The sequence below is a fragment of the Pithys albifrons genome, chromosome 12 (genome assembly GCF_047495875.1).
Source record: "Pithys albifrons albifrons isolate INPA30051 chromosome 12, PitAlb_v1, whole genome shotgun sequence".
Classification (NCBI taxonomy): domain Eukaryota; kingdom Metazoa; phylum Chordata; class Aves; order Passeriformes; family Thamnophilidae; genus Pithys; species Pithys albifrons.
In genome coordinates this window covers 14,170,843-14,192,840 of record NC_092469.1, presented here as the reverse complement: position 1 = coordinate 14,192,840, position 21,998 = coordinate 14,170,843, and the positions used below count along the sequence as shown (strand labels likewise).

Genomic DNA, 21,998 nt, shown 5'->3' with positions numbered 1-21,998 from the left:
AAGCCCATTTCATCCTCAGACGCTTCTTTCAGGATTGGAATCACGATAAGATGTTTTCTCCTGGGCTGGAGAGAGCTGCGGTGGGGCTGTCTCTGCTTGGACCTACAAGATACACTTATACAAGATATGGAATATTTTCATGCCCCAGCCCTCCTCTGCTGAGTGCTGTGACCATGTTTTGGGTGTCTGCTCTCTGATCGAGGCTGTGACAGGGGGGCCCTGGCTGCTCTGATTTTGCTTGCCTTGTCTCCCCAGGTACAAAGGGCTTGGAGTGCTCACCCTCCACCCCCACCATGAACTCTTACTTCTACAAGTTCATGATCAACCTGCTCAAGCGCTTCAGCAGTGAACGGAAACTCCTGGAGACCAGAGGAGCCTTCATCATCAGGTCAGAGCACTCCACCAGGCTCACCAAAGCACCTGAGCACCCCTAGGACAGGTGGGGCAGGTGGGATGGAGATGACAGGGTCAAGCAACCCAAGAACCACAGTGCCTTGGAGTTAAAACCATTTCCTCAAGCTTCCGTCTCCAGCAAACAGTTTTGGAGCAAACGGGATTTGCCTTTCACATGTCAAAGCACCATATTTCTCTCTCCCATCCCCGGAGGCAAAGTGGCTCTTTATTAAACAGTGTTGTCAGAGCCTGTTTCATTAAGCAACAACCAGACCAGCCAGAGCATAAAGACAGGTTTGCACTCGGAGTGCCAAGCCAAGTGAATCCCTTCACCAGGCTGAGTGAGATGCCCATCCAAAGCCATGTGTTTTGATGCGTGAAGTTGGTAGGTCTTATTTCAGCTTTTTAAGCAGTGGAGACTGGAGAGCCAAGAGTTGTGGAGGCTGGAGATACAAATGTCGTGAAGGCTGGAATGCCAAGCATCATGGCAGCTGGCAGGGAGTCATCTTTAATGCAATGAAATCTGGGGCAAGGGATATCAATTCCTCAGCTTGCTGGGAAATAACAGGGTTAACAGTCAAGGCGAGGTGGAGAAATCGGTAAGCAGGTTGGTGAAAGGAGCTAGCAGGACCCTGGGTTTTCCTCCCTTGCTTTCAGGGATGTGGCATCAAAATGAACGGGGGGAGAGCATGAAATACAAGCCATGCTCTTGTGGGAGAAGAGAGCTGCCTCTCTGAAGGCAGAGGGGTGAGCCAGGTACTGATGAGGAGGTCCCATTACTGCAATGGGAAAACACAGCATACAGAGCTCCCAAAATCTACAAAGCTGAGCTGAATGTTGAGTTGTATTTATTGGGCAGCAGTTTGTGCCCAAGTCTTTGGACAGCCTGAGAGCACGCCAAGAAGTTTCTGAATTCATCCCAGAAACAATATCTCACTTGTGTCCCCTCTCCTCTGCCTGGTCAGCACAGCCCCTGGGATGAGCCACCCTTGGCAGGGAAATGGCCACGTGCCATGTTAGGGGAGCAGGGTGACTAGAGCAACAGTGGGGCTTGGCAGGGTCCCATTTAAAAGCTCTCCCATAGCATGGCCACCCCAAATGTTTCCCTCTGGCTCTGGCAGGATGAGCCTTGGCTGGCAGGCCCAGGTTTCCCAGCTGCCAGCCAGCGGTGTAGTGGGACTGGCTCATGGCAGCTCAGCAAGCCGAGGCTTTTTATGGTGACTCATGCCCCAAAAAATCTGGTAAAGCTAAAAAACCCCCAAAAAATAGATGACTGTCCTTTGTTAAGTCATGTTGTGGCTCACATGGGATAGATGCAGGTCTGAAGCCAAAGTGATGGTTCTGGGAAGGGTGAGCCGTGCCCTCAGGTACCAGTAATTAACTCTGAAACCTACTGATGGCAGTTGAAGGACTAATGTAAACTACATCTCTGCTGCTTCCAGAAAAAGCAAGATGAGAATAGAGGAGGAAAACTTTTACAGGACTCTCTGGCAAAGATTGATCTCTTGCTGGAGAGACTCGGTGAACGTGGGAGCCTCGTGGAGCTATTTTTAGCCCCTTTTCAAATTGAAGCCGTATGTGTGTTCCCACGTTACATCCCTCCCCTGTCCACAAGCCAGCTCAGCTGTTTTGCACAGCAGGGTGGGAAGCTAGTCTCGTGTTTGACTTGAGAAATGCTGCTGATGTTTCATCCTGGGCTGGAGAGCACAGGAATGCTTGAGAGACCGGGATAGTGTCTGCTAAAGCGTGGTCCTTCCCTACCACTGCCAAAAGCCCTTTGCTCTCTTTGTACCATCATCTTCCCCTCCCCTTTGGTACCACTGCTGCCTCTCTCTGATGCCAGCAGACCTGTTAAGTTTAGCCAATGATTTCCAAGGGAAGGGATTAGTGCTCACAGGAAATGGGGGACAGGGGGTTTATTCAAGCACAGCGCAGCAGTTCTCCCCATCAGTTTGCCAGTGGCCAAGTTCAAAGGTCCTTGAGATCAAGCAGAGGGTCTGTGGTTAAAGGCAGTTTATTTCTAATCCAACTTGAGTTTGTTGCTGACTCTGAAAGGACTTTAGTCTCTCCTGGTATGCCCTCAGGGTCTCAGAGACAGAGGTAATGGTACATTGTGTGCATGCAGATTGGAGTGGGGTTTGAGCAGTGATCTCTGCAGGAGATGGGACCATCTCTTGCTCTGTAAGGACCTGTGGTCCCCAAAACATTCAGAGCTGCTCCAGAGCCTGACTGATACTGGGAGGTAAATGGGAGAAGTGCGAGCAGTCGTCACAGGCAGAGCTCACCCTCCAAGTCTGGCTCAGGCAGAGATAGAGGCTGTGAGGAGTGGTCTCATCATCAGTGACCCAGGCCCCAAGTTGTGTATCTCAAGATGCTTTGGCAGAGAAGACAGAGTGGAGCTAAGCAGAAACACAAACTGTGTTCAAAATAACAGGAAATAGCTCCAAAAACTTCTGTCATTCATAAGGAAGAATACTGATCATTTTGTCTCCTTTGCCTGGGACCACAGACTGCTGGATAACCCAACACTGACACATGGTCCCTCTGCCAGTGCTGCTGGTGCATCCAAGAGATGGATTGGTCTGCCATCTTCCCCAGTGGAATTCAGTGCAACATCACCACATCAAATTGTGGTGTGATGCCTCATCCATGCCCAGGGGCTTAGGATTAGGATCTCCTCAACCCAAAGGGGCCTCACAGAGGGACAACCTACCATCATAGTGGAACCCACATGCCAGACTGAGCCCCAACAGCAGGAGAAGGGAAGGGCAGCATTCAGGAGAAGGCTCTTCAGAGCCATTTAGATGCCTCATGAATGCAAAGGACTCTTTGTGAAGGGATGTGTCGAGGGGACTCCAGTGATGTGAGTCCCCTGAAGTCTCATGCTTTCCCACCCCTCTCCCTTTGAGAAAAGAGGGAAACCTGCTCCCATGATCTCTTCCAGATGATTTTCTTTTTGGCTTGGCATCAGTTTTCTGCATCACAGCTGACAGGATTCCTTTGGGGGTCTGTCTCCCTCACTGGCACTTGTGACTTTTTTTAGGCTGGAAGCCAGTAAAATTATTCTGCCTTCAAAACTTAGAATAGATTCCAAGTGCTGCCTTCTCTTCTCAAGCCAGGCATGTTTGCACTCAAAGATCGCTCCCAAGGTGTTGGCAGAGGCAGAAGTGTTACCTCCCACCTTGATAAGCAGATCAGGGACCTTCCACCCTTCTCACTAATTGCCCTGGCTGGCACGTGGCTGTCCTGGATTCAGCAGAGCCCTTAAGCAAGAAGCAAATACTCCCATTCAGCTGCTGGCCTCCCGACGATGGCTTGGAGCAGCAGAAAAATGCGGAGGAGCTTCCAAAGCATCACATGGCTCCTTGGAGCAGCACGGCCGTCCTCCGGGCAGGAGCCCTGTAAAGGGAAAGCTGCTTGGCCAGTCAGAAGGCAGGCAGTGGAGCAGCACTGAGCTTTTCAGCTCACACCAAGATTTACGAGCTGGATTTAATGCTTGTTTGTTTGTACCAGCGCTATGGGATGGGGGACTAAGTGAGGAGTTAAGCCCTACCCCATAGACATCAGTGTTGCTGCTCAGAGGATAGGGCTGGGTGTCCATGGAGGAGCTGTCTTCTCTCCTCCTGTCCCTTCCCAGGGCTGTTTGTGCAGCCCCAGTGCTGGCCCCAGGGTCAGTCTGAGCTCCAGGAGCTGGTTCAGCTCACTAAGCTGAGCCTAGCACCAAAGCAGCCAGCTTTTTGCTGCTCTTTGAGATAAGTAGCCCAGGCATTTATGGCTGATGTGCTTTGCCATAGCAAATGAACCCTCCAGAGCATGGGATATGCTTGAGTGGCTGGAGACATCCCCATGCATGTCGTGTGTGGATGCTTTGAAGTGCAGGGCTTAACTTTTAAGCCCAGCAAGGCCATTTCTCTCCAGAGCAGTGGCACCCTGGGGCACGAGAGGATGCCTGAGTCAGCACTTTGCTCCCCAGGCAGGGGCCTGCACGCAGGGGTTGTCTCAACTTGTTTTATAAAGCTGTTAAACAAACCTCCACACTGCCTGGCACCTTCTCACGAGGCATTTTCTGAAGTTAAACTGCTTGGAAGGGGCCCTGGCATGACTTTTCAGCCACCTCCTGTGCAATACACCTGGTGGGGCTTGTCCATTCAGCTGGAGATTGTCTTTGGCTTTTGGGGAGATGCTTGAACTCTGTAGGGGGTGGCCAGAAGGACTAGCTGGTTCTCCATCCACTATGGAAGACACAGACTGGAGCAGATAAGGTTATTCAGCCAATTTATAGCATTAGCTGGAGAGCTGGAAAATCTGAAGTCTCGTGATGGGGCCATGGGTTTGTGGTTCCAGCAGACGGGAAAAGTTCACCTGACTGGAAATTCTGCCTGTTCCTTGAGATATCAAAGTCCTGCTGGGTTGAGGCCAGTGGTGAGCAGGATAGCAAAGAGGGCAGAGCTGAGGACAAACACTGTCAGTTCATGCTGGGTGCATGATACCCTTCGTGCTGGGGTGGCTGGTCCCCTCTGTTTGGGCTTGACGGGGCTCTGCTGCCTCTGAGAAGCTGGGGCTCACTGTGTGACACCTGTTTCTCCACAAAAAGTAGGGAAAAAGAAGAAAAGTGAGTTTGAACCTGCTAACTAAGATGAGGAATCAGAGAGTGGGAGAGCAAAGGGCCAGCGTGGAGCACAGACATCCATGTGATGCTCTTGGCAGGCCGGCAGTGAGACGCATGTTAAATCACTTTTCACTCAGTCTGCCTGGCATTCCCAGAGTTGTGCTCTCTGTCTGGGAGAGTGGGAAGGGAAGCCTGCCAGGGTCCCAGTGAGGAGAGCTGTGAGGGGGAGTGGGATGGGGGTTTAACCACAGGTTTGGATAGCAGGAGGTATGCACTGGGGATCCTGTACAGACCCAGTGGGTGTCTGCAGTCCCAGGATGCCACCATGTTGCAGTGAGTCCAACCACATCACCCTGGCTCCCACTCCATCCCTAACCTCATCCTATCCTGCTGTGCTGTGCCCGCTGCCCAGCCTCTTGGCAGGGAAGGCTCTGTACCTGGTGCTAACCAAAACCCTCCTCTTCTACCAGGCCTGGATGCTCTTGAGCTCCCCATGACACACATTTTGCTTGGCCAAATGTCCCAGTACCTCCTGATGAGCTGGAGGCACCCAGTACTGGGATGCATGATCCACTTCTGCTCCTCCTTCCTTTGGGTGTGCTGATGCTGCTGTGCCCCTTCCAGCTCCCACTGCCAAACCCATGCCCTGAAAATCCCTCTGCAAGTGAATCAGGGCTGGAGGGGGGACACGTGTCACCTCTTCCTCTCTCCCACCCTCTGTGCCACTGCATTGCAGAACAAAACCTGCGTTTGTTTTTGCGGAACCATTTGGCTTGCACTCAACAAAGTGCAAAAAAAAAAAGAAGGGGGAAAAAAATGGAGCCTCTTTGATAAACTGTGATATGAACTCGGGTAAAATCCAAACAGCTGTGAGTGCTACAAGGGAAGCTTCTGTGTCAGGAGGCAGCGAGCCTGTGAAAATTCACTGCTCTGCCTGCCAGGATGCTCGCTGGCCGCCTGCCCTTCAGCTTTAATGAACTGTGCACTCGCCATCCCCCTCCTCGTGCCTCGCCGAGAGGAGGAACCAGAGAAAGCTTTTCAGTTTGGGTTTTTTTGCCCATTTGCAAAGGAGAAAGAGGGGCTCTCTCCTGCCCAATGGCCCAGCCAGGCTTGGGGTGATGGAGCAGAGTGGTTGAGCATCCCCAGTTCTGCAGAAGTTAGTGGGCTGCTCCTTGTTTATCTCCAGCCTATTCCTGTGCACCTCCCTTGAACTCTGCCTGCTCCCCAAAATGTCCTCTCTTCCACTTGCCATGAGAAACTCCATGCCTGTAGTTCTGGAGCAGTGCTACAGCAGTGTGGTTCTCAGGCTCTTAGGGCAATTTAGGGTGGAAGCCAGCAACCCTACTGTACCTCCAAAAATCCCCAGCTCTCAAATTGCCTCTTTTACATCATGCAATGTGCTCCGCAAGCCCACAAGAGCATGTACTTATTGAGGTTTTAATTCACCAAGGCTCTGGAGCATCATTCTGGGCACTCCGATACCCTCCCAGTCCCACAGAGAAGGAGCCTCAGGGGAAAACCCAGGTTTTCCCTAGGCTAGAAGCTGGATCTAGGGTTGCAACTCACAAGCAGTCACCAGCAGCATGACCTTCACAATGGAGAAGCCTGGTTGCTCTGCCTGGTAGAGCAGGAGCTGGGCCAGCCCCAGCCAGCTGCCTGCTAGGACATGACCCCTAGGGAAGGACAGGAGATGCCTCCACTGAGATAGGAGGTGAGGGCTGGAGGAGCTGGGGTGCACCAGACCCTGAAAATGAGTTCCCTGTCCTAACCCACCCACCAAAGCTGCTCTGGGACCAGCCATACTCAGAGCTGCCTGGAAGGATTTGATGGGTTTTCCTGTAGAGAAATGGGAACCACATGTGAGCGGCAGTGCCGGAGTGGGCTGGGACTAATTTGGGTCAGTGAGAGGGTGGAGGGGAGGAAGGGGAAGTGTGCGTAGGGGAAGAAAATCCTCCCCAAATGGCCAAGTTCTTTCAGAGGGCAGGTCCCCAGACAGCGGTATTTGCTTACTCCCATCATTTTCCCTGGGATCTCAGCAGGAATGCTGTGGAAAAGTGGACTGTGGAAGGGGGAGCTGGGAGAAGGTGGACTGGGCAGAGGGGAAAGGAGCCCACAGCTGCCCTGCTTGCTGGGCATTGTGTTATGTAGAGCAGTGTGAAACTTGCAATGTGTCTCCCAAATTTTCCTTGCCCAGCCAATGGGGAAGTGAAGGTCAGTGCAGACAAGGGGGTGGGTTTGACTGCTAAATTAACCCATCTGATTCTGTCAGTTGGTGCTTGGGGATTCTGATGGTGTTTCTTTTTCTGACTTTGCAAATGTGACAGCTCAGTTTATGCATCTTTGTGGAGAGAAGAACCAGGAAATCAGGCTGAATAATAGCATTTCCCCCCCCACCTGTTTTCTAGGGGATCCTGCTCAGGATTATCCCCCAAGGCACAGGGAACTCTGTTAAAAACCAAAAAAGATCTCACCTCAACCAGTGGGTCTGGCTGAGCACTCTGCTCCCAGTATGGGATGTCCTGCAATAAGATACATCTGGATGGGACATTTTTAACTCCCCACTGAAAGTGCAGAGCTGTGCAAAAACCACTGTGGTTGGAGCTCCTTCCATTTGCTGCCCCCTCCCTTCAGTGCATGAGTTGCTCTCCATGCGCAGCTGCACCTGGAGCTGGTCCTCTTGTAGCACTGGGGTTCTTGGGGTCCTGGCAGGGCAGGGAGCACACCTGTGCTCTCATCTCATGCATCTATGGGCCTTGGAGGGTTTGAGGGAGAATGGCTCCTCAGTCTGCATCCCTTGGGAACTTTCCATGGATCTTAGTTCGGAAGGCAGGGCAGGCATCATGATCCAGCTGTGATGCTGAAAGGCAGTGAGAAGCAGCAGGTGTGGAGGCAAGCCAGGCACTGAAGTAGCGTAAGTGGGGTACTTTCTCAGCTGACACTTGAGTAGGGAGGGCAGGGCTCACTGAGTTACTCACAGGCACCTCCTTCCTGAGCTCCAGGATATGCTCAAGTTGCTGGCAGAAGAAATGAGGCAGCTTCACCTCCCACCCCAGGGCACACTCATCCCTGAGCCCTGGGACACTGCCACCTCCTTCCAGTCCCTTTTATTTTTCCTTCTGGAAAGATTCACCCTCAAACACACAGTGTGTTCCTGCCATACTCTTTCTCTGCTTTCAGAGATCTAGAGATGCCCAGCAGGACCATCTTCCCCCAAATTTCCCTTCCCTACAGGGCTATCCAAAGGCTTATCCACCTGTAGGATAGCAAACTGCTTCTTGGCTAAAAGCACTTTTATTTCTTCATCTTAAAGCAAAGTGGTGGGAAGGGCAAGCACAGGGACCACAGCTCCCATCTCTCTACAAGCTGTGTGTGCCCTGAACAGGATCAGCCTCTACCAGCTCCTGTTGCCACAGCTTTGCACCCGCTCCTTTAACCTATTTATTGCAGTGAAGAGAAATTATAGGGGGAGAAATAAGGCGCTTGTCAGTTTTCTTGAAAATTAGGCCACAGCTGTCAGCCTGAAAGGGAAGCGGACGTCTCAAAGGAAGGATCTGCTGTTGCTCTACGCATCTCCCCCACTCCTCAGTCAGCCTCTACCCTTCCTCCTCTTCCAAACAGAGAATGCTTGCCTGAAAACATAACTGCCCAGTGTAAGTACCCCTAGGTGTCTGGGCTCTCAAGGTCTCACTTGAACATGAGTTGTTCTCAGCTGGAGTGGTGGGCTGGAGCCAGGCACGTGCTATAATGCTGCTGCTGGTGCCTATTGAAACCCAAGAGCCCGGGGCAAGAGTTGCATTTACCATCCATTTTGCCATCAAGTCACCAAGTGTAAAATTTGAAGAAGAAATGCTTTGAGGGGTGTTATTTTTTGCTTTCTTGGAGGGTTTGGAAGGGAACAGTTTCCTGTTTTCCAGGAAAGCCTCCTGTATATGCTCAGATGTTCCTACAGCATTTTGTAAGGTTTGCAGGTCATCAGTGACTCATTAGTGCAGGTCATCAAGGCCAGGTTGGATGAGGCTTTAGGGAACCTGTCTCATGGAAGGTGTCCCTGCCCATGGTTTGGAACGAGATGGTCATTAAGGTCCCTTCCAACAGAAACTATTCCAGAATTCTGTGGGCAGGATAGCTTTATCCCTAAGTCACCATAAAGTTCTCTCAAGGAAGCTCATGGGCAGATGGAGCCTGGTGCTGGTTGTCTAGTGGGCTTCACCCTGGAGGAGCTGACACGTTCATCTGTTATGTCTAAGAGTTGGGCCATGGTTGGGCTGAGTGGACCAGTAAGTTTCCAGATTTAGTTGTCTTCTAGCTTCTGGCCCATCCCAAAGGATATTGGTGGTTGATCCTCTTCTATGCTGGAAGGTGATCAGAAGAAGAAATAGAAGAAGTAACTTGAAGAAACTTCTGTAGAAACTCTTCCTTCCTCTTGTTACAGCCCTGTTTCTCTGTCCTGTTTGGTATGGAGTTGGAAGTATTTCACTGATCAGATAAATGTCCAGAGGTGCTGGATGTCTGCTTGGAGAACAGAAGGTGACCTCTTAGAAGGGAGCTGTTCTTCAGGCATGTCCAAGATGGGAATGAGGCTGGGTTTGTCAAAAGTCAAGGTGGATGTGCCCAACTTTGGGCTGGACTGTCAGCTTTGGTGGGCAAGTGGGCAGTGGGGAAGCCACGCTGCCAGCCAGGACAGGTCCCTCCCGGCGGTCTGGTGTCCGAGGGGAGCTTCGGGAGGAGCAGAAACCACAGGCTGAGGCTCTGCAGGACCATGATGCTGTTTCACCAGTTGAAGCTGGTTTGAAATACTAATGTACATTTGTTCTGTGCTCCTCTCAGGCATCCGTCTTGGCTGCTCTGGGGGATCCCCAGGGATCCCAGGGGAGTGCCCTGTGGCTGAGACAGCCCCAGCCCAGCGCTGAGCTGGCACCGTGACTCCCTCAGCAGTTGTCATGCTGATGGCTTCTGCCAAGCAGACGCTCCGTGGGAGGGTTTTCTTGTTTGCAGTGAAACACTCTGCACCTTTCCCTTTTCAAGCAAAGGCATTGCAGGGCTTGTCTCCAGCTTTCTGAGAGCTACACATCTCCTCCCAGAATACACACATCTCCTTCCCAGATCCACACATCTTCTCACAAGATCTCCACATCTCTGGTCTGCAGCTTTCACCGAGTTTCCCTGGGGAGCTTGATAATCATTCCAAGAAACCAGAGCTGATGAGGGTCCTTCTCCTCCCCAAACCTGCCTCCTGCAGAAGGAGTTCCGCTGCTTGTAAACCTCCCAAACCCTTCAAAATCCATTAAACGCTATGAATTTTGTAAAGCAGGAGCTGCCGGGGTTGCCATGGTTTCCCTTGCCTGGAGGAGCTGCTCTGGAGCCTGGATTCGGGAAAGGGGGGGATTAGATTGGAGGACTGGGATTTTCTTTGCTGCCATGGAGGGAAAGGATGGGGGAATGTCATCCCTGTGCCTTCCCTACTTGGTCTTTTCTCCCTTTCCCATCCTAATTTTATCTGTGCTTCCTCTGCAAATTCCTAAAGGATCCCAGCTGCTGGGCCAGGCTGGGGATACTGTTTTTCCCAGCAGGAGGATTTCAGGGGAGTGGGGATGGGCAATGGGCATCACGGAGGCTGTGGATTCCCTAGGCAGGCGTGTTAACCCCAGGCATCTCCCAGGGAGCCCAGAGCAAGCAGGAAGGGTGGGGAAAAGCCTTGGGGAGGAGAGAGGAAGGGAGCAGAGGAAGAGGAGGGTTGGGAGGAAGGATGGAGAGGCTCTGCCCTCCTCACAGCTGTGTAAATTGTTAGATTTGTGAGCTGAAAAGCGGAGCGAGCCCCTTGGAGCATCACTCCCCTGACCTCAGCCAGCTCCTTTTCCAGCTCCAGCTCTGTCCCAGTTGCTGGAAGTGGGACGAGACACAATCCTCTCCCAGCTGGGGCCCCATGTCTATCAGTCCAGAGCTAATAAAGCAAATCACTGGTGCTTAATGAAGAAGCACCTGCTTAATTGAACACAGCAGGATGGTGCTCAGTGTAGCAGGGCAATAGAATGGGACCAGCAGCATTTCCCCCCAGGCTCCCCGCAGGTCCCAGTGGAGGGGATGGTTCCACAGCTAGGCTAGATTTCATCTTACTTTTTTTTTAACTTTAGGGAAAACCAGACTTTCACTCTCTTCAAACAAGCACTGGGCTGCCGTGACCCTCCATCCCCTTTCCTGTGGGGTGGCTTGGGGCAGGGACGGGGCTGAAGTGGTTAAAGGAGCAAGCAGGCAGGATGGGAGCTCCGACAGCTCCCTGAAATGATGATGTTTAGATTAGCTGGTTTCCAGGCATCGAGTTGTCAAAGCAAGAGGACTAGGAGGGACGCTGGGGCTTGCCCTTAATTGGAGATGTGGCTCTAAAGCCACCCCATCTCTCCAACGTCCCCTGGGCTCTGGCATACTGCCCCACAGCAGCTTCCTGCCCCTGTATGATCTCTGTTCCGCTTGTTTCCATACCCCATCCCACCCCACGGATCATGAGCGTGATGGGAATTCATTGCGATTGACATTGCTGTGCTGGCAACTCAGTGGCTGCTGGATCAGAAATGCAGGGGGACCCCAGGGTGACATGGCTGTGCAAAGCCTGTGGTGACCTCTATGGCTCTTCCCTTGGCCAGCATTGTGTTATTGGGGAGTCCTTTAGGCAAGGGGGAGGGCAGGGTCCTGTGAGTGCAGCAGGGACTGGAGGTGACCTGCTGGATCCCTTGGGAGCCCCTGTGCGGTTCAGGGTGTCCCCCACCCTGCAGCTGTGCACTGCCTCCCATCTGCCTGCTGCCACATTCCTTGGCTCCATCAGAAAGGCTTGAATAACCCTTTTAATTTAAGGAGTTAAATTTTAATGGCCTAAATACCACACTTCATTATCACCATGTGCCTGTGCCGCCGGCTGCCTAATGTCTCCAGTGTGGTGCCGTGATGATGTGCAGCTCCTGCCTCCCTGGGGACACTTCTTCCACTCCTCTTCCATGCCAGGAGGTCCTTGGGGACTCTCTGGGTCCCCATGGGCCAGAGGATGCACATGGCAACCACAGGGATGCAGGGAGAGCTCCAGGGAGAGGCATCTCACTGGAATGATGCTTCCAGGGGGATTAGCCATCATCGTATCGTATATATTTGGGGAGAAATACATATTAAAGAGGGATGTGTGTGTATATATATATACACATATATATACACACAAAAACATATCTGTGATATATTTATGGAGTGTACATATAAGAGGTATGGCTCCCACTCACTGTCCTCTTTGCCCTGTCCCCTTCCACAGCCACACCACTGGCATCTCAGTTGAAGCCACCTGTCCCCTGTTCAGCCCCTTCCCCTGCCTCCTCCCAGCCAGCCCGGCGTTCCCCTCGTGCCATCGAAGCCTCCCAGGGGATGGGCTCCGGGGACCCTCCCATCCCACCAGCAGCTGCCTGGTGCTGGTGGTTGGGCTCAGCTGCTGGCTGCTGTCACAGAGGCCGGCAGCTGCAGGACCAGCCAGTTGTCCCCACCTTTGGGGACCGCTTTTGGGATGTGCGATCCAAAGAACTTCATTGAGGGGGAGTTCAGGGTCTCTGCCTGTGCCACAGGAAGATACTGTGCAGTGCACTGGGAAACTTACTCTGCTGGTGGTTTCCAGAGAATCAGAGGGCATATGGAGGGGTTGGTGCCCATGGAAGCAGCATCCCCATGGGATGACATGGCTTTGAAACAGAGGGACAATCTCCACAGGGCTGCTCCTTTAACACCCCTACAGTTTCCAGTTCCCCAACGCCACTGAAAGAAGGGCGGACAATTCCAACCCTTCCTGCTAATCAAAACCAGGCCTGAAATTAGAAAATGTCTCACATTCAGCCCCCTGCTCACTGTGAACGCGGCATTCACCAGCCAAATGGCAGAGCTCCTATTTATGGAAAGTGAGAGCCTTCCTTTTCCATGGAGGAGCAGCAGAGGGGGGACCTGACCGGCATCCTTGCTGTGGGCAAATGAGGGGAGCTTTGGAGGTCACTGAATTTCCCTCAGTGCTCCCCAGGGCTGCTTTTGCTTGTTTGAACTCTTTCTGTAGCCTTTCTGCCTACATGAAAAACTCCAGCTCCCTGCCAGCCACGAGCAGTGCAGCCGGTCCCTGGCTGTACTGACACACCAAGCACTTTGCATTTGTGGGTAAAACTATCCCAGTGTTTGTCCCTGATAGATCTATCCCCTCTTTGGGCACAGTAAATCATCCTACTTCACAGTCCAAGTGCCCAGCACGGCTGCTGGAGGAAGCTCGGCAAGGATGGGGCATCCAGTTGTCCCCTTACTGGAGTAGCGTAGCATGGAGCCAGCTTACTTCTGGGCTGGGCTTGCTCTGCCACAGCTGGCAATGACCGGATCCTGCCTGCAACGCTGAGCTATTGATTTGCTTTTGGCTTCATCAGGTTGGACTGAAAGCCTTTGCCTTCCCCCTCCCTCCCTCCCTGCCTCACTTTCCCACTGCTCTCCCTCCTCCAGCCAGCCCGCGTCCAAGCGGCGAGAAATCAGGGAAGCGTTTTCATCCCCATGAATGCAGCCAGTTACGTAAGAATAATTGGGATAAATGAGCTTATTTATCACAGCCCATTCCATTTTAACGGGGTCCAGGGCAATCGCCGGGTTGGGTTATGTAAAATCCCGCACAGAGCATCTCATTGTCCAGTGGCAGCCACGCGGGATGCGGGAGCTGCCGACGGAGAGCAGCCAGCGATGGGTGAGGAGGGAACGGATTATTTGGCATGAAGAGGAGGTGAGAGAAAAATGGGGGGTTTCTTCCTCCATGTGTTGAAGAGGGAAAAATCCATCTCTTCATTCTCCTCTAGCATCCCTAAACCAGCAGGCTTTAGGGTATGGTCTTCAGTGTCTAACTATAGCCATATAGTCTTCCACTAGTCCTTCCTCACAGGGATGGGGGCTGAAAACATCTCTCCTTCCTCCTCCTCATACCAAGAGATGAAAATACAACCTTTGTGGAGGGAGTTCTGGTGTGCTCCCCACCTCCTGGCCAAAACGCTTCCCATGCAGCCACCCAAATTGGTGCTCCTTTTTTTGCCTCCTAAACCCTTCCAAGATACCTCCAGGTGGAAGTTTGATGTTCATCTAAGATTATCTTGTGGGGAATGGTGCTTGGTAGGAGTTGAGGGGAAACAGAGTTGCTCTGGGGGATGCCTCAGTGCTGAGTTTCCCTGTCAGCCTATGGGGGGAGATGTAGGGACCCAGAGACCATCCCAGATTCAGGAAAAGCTGGTATGCTGGGGAGTTGGGTGGGCTTCCTTATATCCCCCCCATGCCCATACTGGGGAGCTAAGCCGGCACTGGGCAGCATTTCAGGTGTCCTCAGACAAACTGCCCAAGAAAGCAAGAGCCTGGAGAAAAACAGGAAATCCCCAAATCCAAACAAGTGTGGGAGGGAAAAAAAAAGGAAAAAAAAATGTTTTTTTGTTTCTGGTCTAAAAAATGTTGAAAATCTTGGGAATGCCTCAAGGTTTGTTAAGCAGGACTTTCCTGCTGTGACCCAGCCAGGCAGATCATCATGGGCTACGGTGCCTGTTACACGAGAATGCTGCTGGCAGGATGTCCAGTGGAGCACAGGCATCTTCTAAGCTTCACCAGCTGGAGCTCTGGAGCCACTCAGCACCGGATCTCCTGACAGGCAGAGCATGGAGGAGTTCAAAGAGCAGCTTCTGACTCCAGGGCTGCTGGATTGCACAATGCTGGGAAGGATTGCTTTTGCCCACAGGCCAGGCTCACAGGGATATTCGCTGGTGACACTGGGACACTGGTGTGACTGGCCCATCACATGCCATCTGTAATGGTGCTGCTGCACATTCCCTGCACTGGTCAAAGTGAAAAGTAACCCTGAAACCTCCTGAGGGAGGTCACGGAGAGGCTGGAGGTGGCACTAAGGTGTGGTGGAGGGTGCTGGCAAGGTTTGCAGATCAGCATGACCAGGGATGTGTCTCAGCCTAGCTATTTTTTTGTCTGTTCTTGCCTTGGTGTGAATATCTGCATCCTCCAAATGTAGAGCCTGGTATTGCCCCACAGCATCTTTCTTTTGGTGCCACCACACTCACCCAGCCACCGATGGACCCCTGTCTCTTCCCTGATCCTCTCTGGAGGAGCAGGCTTGCATCAGAGTCTTGGTTGTGCTCATCCTTCCCCCCCCCAATTTTCTCCTCTCTGATACACAGGCAGCTTTGTCTACTCCTGAATGCAGAAAACATCTTCCATTCCATGGCAGACATACTGCTTCGGGAGGAGGATCTCAAGTTCGCCTCTACCATGGTCCACACCCTCAACACCATCCTACTGACGTCCTCTGAGCTCTTCCAGCTGAGAAACCAACTGAAGGACCTGAAGACCCCGGTACAGGCAGCAGGAGCAGGCTCAGCAGCTTGCGGGAGCATAATAGGGCGGGGGCATAATAGGAGTGGTGGGGACCAGGCAGCCACCCAGGGATGCGTCTTGCTGCTCAGTCCCTGTCTGGCAGGTCCCTGTGTTGGAGCTGAGGTGACCGCTTTGTTCCTCCACTCTTCAGGAGTGGAGCTTGAGGGGGCTTGAAGGATGTGCCCAATCTCCCTGGGGTGGAAATGGGCTTCCCAAACCCTCAAGCAACTGCTGCCTGCCTCCCTTCCTCTGCCCTGACATGGGCCAGGGGACAGGTGACAGCAGGAGTAGAGCCCCCCAGTCCCTCAGCTGTCCCTGCCAGGAACATGACCGCAGAATTTGCCAAGCAGCTGCCACCAGCACCAGTGACATCCAAGCAAAGGGAGAGAAGGAAGACTTCTCCTGCTGAAGGCCAGAAATGCAGTGGTGTGCCCTTGGGTGGGACAGCATTGTCCTCCTGCCCCTCATCCTGTGGTGGACACAGCAGCTGTGAGGACCACCTTGTCATACTGTCACCCCAAAACCCACCTGGTCTCCCATCTCCTGAGGCTAGTGGGCTCATGCCAGTGCCAGGTGGACTTGATGGGTCCAGAAATGTCCCTTCTTGTCCCAGGGGCACTTGGCAACACAGCAGGTTGGTGTTGGGTACTGAGAGCTCTTCGTATCATGTCCTTGCTCCCACTGGTCACCAAACCCCAACGGTTCCTTCTTTCCCCAGGAAAGCCGTAACCTCTTCTGCTGCCTGTACCGGTCCTGGTGTCACAACCCCGTGACAACTGTGTCCCTCTGCTTCCTTACCCAGAACTACAAGCATGCCTACGACCTCATCCAGAAATTGTATCCTTTGGGGATTTTCTGCCAGGCCAGTGGCCAAACTGGCTCTTGGTCCCTCTGTGGCCACCAAGGTCACCCTGCAGGCCAGCCCAGCCTTCTGCCTGCAGCCTATCATTACCAGGGAAGGGCAGCCTGTGCTGGGTGTGTGCCAGCTGCCTTCCCCTTGTGTCATCCCTTTTTTTGTGGTGTAGAGAGAGGAAAGTGTGCGCGGACTGAGCCTTGACCTTCCTTTGCCCAGGAGGGGAGGCTCCTGACATCCTCTTCCTCCCAGGAATATGAAGGCTTTGGCCTCCTGGCCTGATGAGGAGCAGGCAGTGCCCAGCATGGCGCAGTTCCCTGTGAGCTCACCATCTGCCTGCAGCAGAATGATTATTTTAATGTGCCAGCAAACCCCAAGCCTCCCTGAGCAGTTTTCCATGCAAAGAAGCTCAATAACACGCTTAACTTCCCCTCCCAGCTCCCACCGGCATTCCCTCTGGGAGACACGCTGTCTCCATGGGCCAGGAGGGTAAAAGCAAGCATCCTCCCCTGCACCATCATCCTGCCTGCTCTCAGCTTTTTGGGCAGCCTGCCTCTTCCGCCATTCCTTCCTGCTCCTCCTGTCTCTCTCCATCATCCCTTGGCCACCCTGCAGACCTTTCAGCCCTGCCAGTGTGCAAGCCCTGCCTGTTCCTTGCCTACTCTCATCCCACAGGAGCTGTGGATGCAGGGAGGCTTTGGCAAAGCCACAGTCCACATTGGGCATCACCTGTACAAACCATCTGCTGCTGCCAGGACACCTTTTTCCACGGTAACATCCTTAACAGCCACATCCAGCGGGGATCTGGAGGTCACTGTGGATTTCCTCACTGAAGTGGACAAGCTGGTGCAGCTCATTGAATGCCCCATATTCACATGTAAGGAGGAAACCCTGGGTGGGGAAGGGGCGGTGCACGGTGCTCCCCCTCCCCACTCCATCACAAGTGGCAGCCGCTACACGAATAAATAGAGCAGAAGTTATGAGACTTCTTGCCGGGAGGTTTGCCCAGCTCTGGAGCTGCCCGTCGGGAAAAGGGCATGCTGGCAGCACGGGGGGGCAACGTGCCCCCCAGATATAGGTTAAGGGAGCGAGCAACTCTGGCATCCAACAAAGGGATGGGGGAAGGGGTGGGGAGCCTCGATCACACTGAGCATCTCCAGGGGTGCACGAGTAGGGTGTCAGATGAAAGGAGCCTTGTGTGCCACCCTCACATGCATGGGGTGGAATTATGGGTGCTGCTGGGGCCTTTAACAAGAGAAAGGGGGTTTATTTGCTGTAAGTAGAGAATTAAGCTCTAAAAAAACAGAGCTGCTGCTTTTTGCAGCATCCAGCAGTGTAGGTCCCCCACTGAGTGATGCAGGGGCTCAGGGATGTGACACTGGGGATCTGGGATGGCAGCAGAGGACGTGGCAGGGTGACTGTGTCTGCAGGGTGATTTCTCATGATGGCAGTTTGCTGCCCCTGGGCTTCTCCTTGGAGGTGCAGCCCAGCATTGAGATTGTTGGGAAATGTCCTAGAAAGAAGTTTGTGGGGCACCTATATAGGTCCAAGGTTGGGGAATATTTGGGGGAAGAGAGTTGGAGCGGCTGGGCAAGTAGAGACCCTCAGTCATGCTTCCTCCTGTAGTATCCTGTCCCTCACCCCACTGTGTGAGGCACCCACATGCATGTGGTGGTTTTCTATGGCCCAAAATTATTCACTGAGGGTTCCCCACCCCACTCACCTTAGCTTCCACATCTCAGGGTAGGGAACACATGTCCTCCATAAAGGCAGCATCCCTGGGTATGGCTCCCTTCTCTGGGAGGCACCAGAGGTGCAAGTGACAACCAGGAGGTGAAGTGCCAGGGCACAGACCTTGCCCCATCCCCTGGGCTGCCCCAAGTGGGACTTCAGTTGTCTGTAGGCCCCCAGAAGACCCTTCCACCACAAGCATAGCGAGGGATGGAGCCAGAGGGTGGTTTTCCATCTGCTGAGCAGCACTGAGGCCCAGCACATGTAAATGTCAGAGCCAAGCAGAGAAGATCCCTTCTGCTCTAGAGAGTTCCCTGGGAAGGTGTCACCCAACCTTCTGGATATGTGATGCTCCAGGCAGGGAGTATTTCTGCTAATTCTGCATAAGATGAGGAGCAATCCCATGTTGCATATGTGTTCTCAGGCAGCATGGGCAGCCTCAGGGATGAGCAATAGCAGGAATGGAAGACTGGGGAGTCAGCTGCCCCCTTCCCCTGCTGACAGTTGAGGGTTGTGTCAAAAAGAGGGTCTTTTGGAAAGTCTGGGACACAAAAATGGATGAGTTATTGGAAGGAGAGAGGAATGCCATGCAGAGGCCCCTTGGGTCATCTGGCAGAGGCTTAGAACCTCCACAGGACTGTCAGAGGGGGTGGGAGGAACCCACTGTTACAGCTGGAAGTGAAATGCATTTTCCCTGCCTCCCTATCCTCTTCCTGTCCTCTTCCAGATCTCCGCCTGCAGCTGCTGGATGTGAAGAACAACCCCTACCTGATCAAGGCTCTCTATGGCTTGCTGATGCTGCTGCCCCAGAGCAGCGCCTTCCAGCTCCTCTCCCACCGCCTGCAGTGTGTGCCCAATCCTGAACTCATGCAGACCACGTAAGTGCCATGGGGACAGAGTCCCGCATCAGCATAGGGGTCAGATCAGCTGTTCCCACACAGCTGAGCATCCCTGCCATCCCAGGCCCAGCCCTGATCCCAGGCTCAGTCCCATGCTCCAGCTTTCACCCTGGCTCCATTGCGACTGTGGCTGCTCCTTGTCCCCGTGGCCGGGAGTGTTGGCTCGGGGGGGTTTTTGTGTCTATATTTGGTAACCCTGGGAGGGCTGTGCCTCATCCACAGGCATTTGGCATCCGGGATGGAAAATTTCACTTGTGGGGTCGCTATGGAAACGAGCAGAGCTGGGAAGGAGGTTTATGGAGAAAGACTCCAGCAGCTGGGGGGTACTCCCAAGGCATCCCCCTGCAGCCTAGATGGCCTTCACAGCACCCAAAAGGATCATGGCACCCATGCAAACGCCTCCAGATGGCTGCTCCATTCCCATTCCTGGCCTTTGTTGATCCGTGAGATGTGCAAGGGTGGCATTTCCCTGGGGACCAGCTAAGATCCTTGTGCTCCCTGCCCAGGGGTGCTGCCAGTGGGGTTTGCTTTCCAACTCTTGGCTAATGGGTAGGGGCAACAGTTAATGGTAAAGCTGTCTCTGCCTTGGCAAAGCCCTGGGAACAAAAAGAGCTCCCAAGATGGGCAGGTTTCTGAATTAACCCCCCGCTGCCATTGTCGCTCCTTGGCTTTTAACGGCTTCCCTAGGATGGCTTTTATCCCTCGTGGCCTCCAGCACTGAGCTCCTACCCACAACCCAGCACTGATATTTAATTGGGGGGGTGGAGAGGGGGCTGCATGTGCTTCCCCCTCCTTTTTTTCCCCCACTAGCCCCAGCAGTGGGGGTTTTTCGAGCTGTCAGACGGCCTGAGCATCTGATTAACTCTGACCTACATTCCTTCAAACACCGAAGCCGGCTTTCATAACCAGCCAGCCCCAGCTGCCCCCTCCTCAGGGGAATACCGGGGCCACCAGAGCTGCCTACCATCCTCTTGTGGGCATCCCATGGCTGGTGTCCCCCCCGTCCTTGCATGGGGACAGCACAGGGATGATCATCCATAGCTGGAGCCATAGGGAGCCTGCATCTGAGGACTTCAGCCATGGGTGCTCATCCCTGGAGGCTGTCACTGCTGCCACTGGGTGTTTTTAGTTTGATCAAAAAACGAGACAGGGAAACTGAGGCACATGGTGCTGGCATCCTTTCCTCACTGATTTTGACTAGAATGTTGGAATGGAGGGGAGCATCAGTGTTGGAGGGGTTGAGCCTCCCCTGTGGGACCAAGATGTAGTTGTCCCTTGCCCCCTCCTTGTCACAGGATCTCTCGGGCTTCATCTCTCATCTTTAGGGGAGTGAAACATGTCTTTGGAAGTGTTTTATGGGGCACCAGCATGACTAGGATGTGCTGAGCTCAGCTTCTTCAGGACAAGCTCTTGGTGCTGCCACTGCTGGATGCTCACAGCACTGACACCCCTAGCCCCTTCCCACCCTCACTCTCTGTTCCCACTCTGCAGGGACAACAGCAAACCCAGTACCAGCTTCAAGAGAACAGCAGCCTCCAACATCGACTACACAGAGCTGCTGCAACACTTTGAGATGGTCCAAAACAAGCACCTGGAAGCAAGACACCAGCGAGCTGGGCGGGCAGAGCAGCTGGACCGGCGGGTGGTCCTCTGAGCATCACAGAGGCCACTGCGGGTGTGCGCAGTTGCTGGGGCTGGGACCAGGGAATATGGACCAGGGAATGGGCACACCGGCCACTGGAGGATCTGGCGGGTTTAATGGAGACAGGCAAGTGCTCAGCATGGGGCTGGTTTTCCCCCCCACTGTATATGTGGATGATGGGGGACCCTCAGGCTGTGCCCAACTTCTCCCATGGGTGTTGTGGGGATGCAGGGAAGGGTTGTAGGAGGAGAGAGCCAGGATAAAGTACCTCGTCTTCTCTTGCAATGGGGTGAGGAAACTCCCCTTTGCTTTGCTAATGCCTTCCCCGTGACTGTCAGCTGAGTGCCCAGCCTGTTGCCAGCAGCACCGGAGGAGGGGAAGGGAAGAGAAGACAGGAGCAACCCCTGGCCTCCCGCCCTAGAAAACAAGCACGCAGGGCTGCCAGCCACCTCTCACCACCTCGACTTCCACCCTCTGGCTCCAAGGCCCTGCTGGAGGTCACCAGTGGCATCTCACTCAGGGACTCACTCCTGTGTGTGGCACTCAGCCCCCTCCCCTCACACATCCACCCTGAGCTCCCGGCTCTTGGCAGGGACAACGGCACAGCCTCAGCTCCCAGCTGGCACCAGGGGGCACAGGGAGCAGTGGAGACCCCCATCACACCTAACCCTGGACTCGAGTCCTACATTGAGCTCCCCATGATAAAATAAATGAGCAATGCAGAGCAGCCCATTCCTTATTACTGGGTTTCCCGTCGTAGATCTGTTCCTAAGCAGAGCCAAAAATGCAGCAAGGGCAGGGGATGGCATGAAGCATCGTTCTTGACCCTGTGCCCCAGGCTGGCCCAACCCTGCCACGTTGGCTCGCCAGTAAACAGGGTTTCTCCGCCTGCTCCTCTTCCCAGCAGGAAAAAAATACACCACTGAAATTCTTCCAGGCCGCGGTCACGAAACCACAGCATGGTGACAGGCATTTTCCTGGCCCCAAGCAGCTTCTGGCGCTGCCTTCACCCCATCCCATAGCACCAAGGGACCCTGGCATGTGCCAGGCTCCAGTGGTTTGGGGGAACCCCATTGCATCCCTTGCTTATTTCAGGCCCTCACCTGATCCCAGGAACGGGGGGTTGAAGGCATTCATGGATTTTTTATGGCTTCTGGCCTGTTTACAGCAGAAGCTGTCTCTGGCAGTGGGTTTCCTAAACAGCCCTATACCAGCAGAGCTGCTTTGGCCGGGATAAAGACATTCCTGTCATTCCCGGGAAAGGGCTTTCCAAACCCAGTCACGGCGGGTTAATTTTAACAGCCGGCCCTTCAGGATGGACGAGCAGTGGCTTCCCAAGCCCATCAGCTGCTCAGGGTTCCTGGGGGGTGCCCACTGATAGACCCCCGGGTCATTGCCATTGTGGGCCAGGGCTGCTGCTCGCCTTGGGGCTCTGCCCATTGCTCTCGCCGAACTCACCACTGCTGA

General features: G+C 53.6%; 1 protein-coding gene across 1 annotated transcript in view; it reads left to right on the top strand.

Moving 5' to 3' along the window:
* Positions 1–21,264, top strand: part of VAC14 (VAC14 component of PIKFYVE complex) — a 58,515-nt gene extending 37,251 nt beyond the window's left edge. The window contains exons 14-19 of the mRNA XM_071567564.1: positions 256–388; positions 15,211–15,385; positions 16,125–16,243; positions 17,057–17,136; positions 18,718–18,868; positions 20,381–21,264. Coding sequence (XP_071423665.1) covers positions 256–388; positions 15,211–15,385; positions 16,125–16,243; positions 17,057–17,136; positions 18,718–18,868; positions 20,381–20,543 — 821 coding nt within the window. The 3' untranslated portion in view covers positions 20,544–21,264. The remainder of the gene's footprint in view (positions 1–255; positions 389–15,210; positions 15,386–16,124; positions 16,244–17,056; positions 17,137–18,717; positions 18,869–20,380) is intronic.
* The last annotated feature ends 734 nt before the right edge of the window (positions 21,265–21,998 follow it).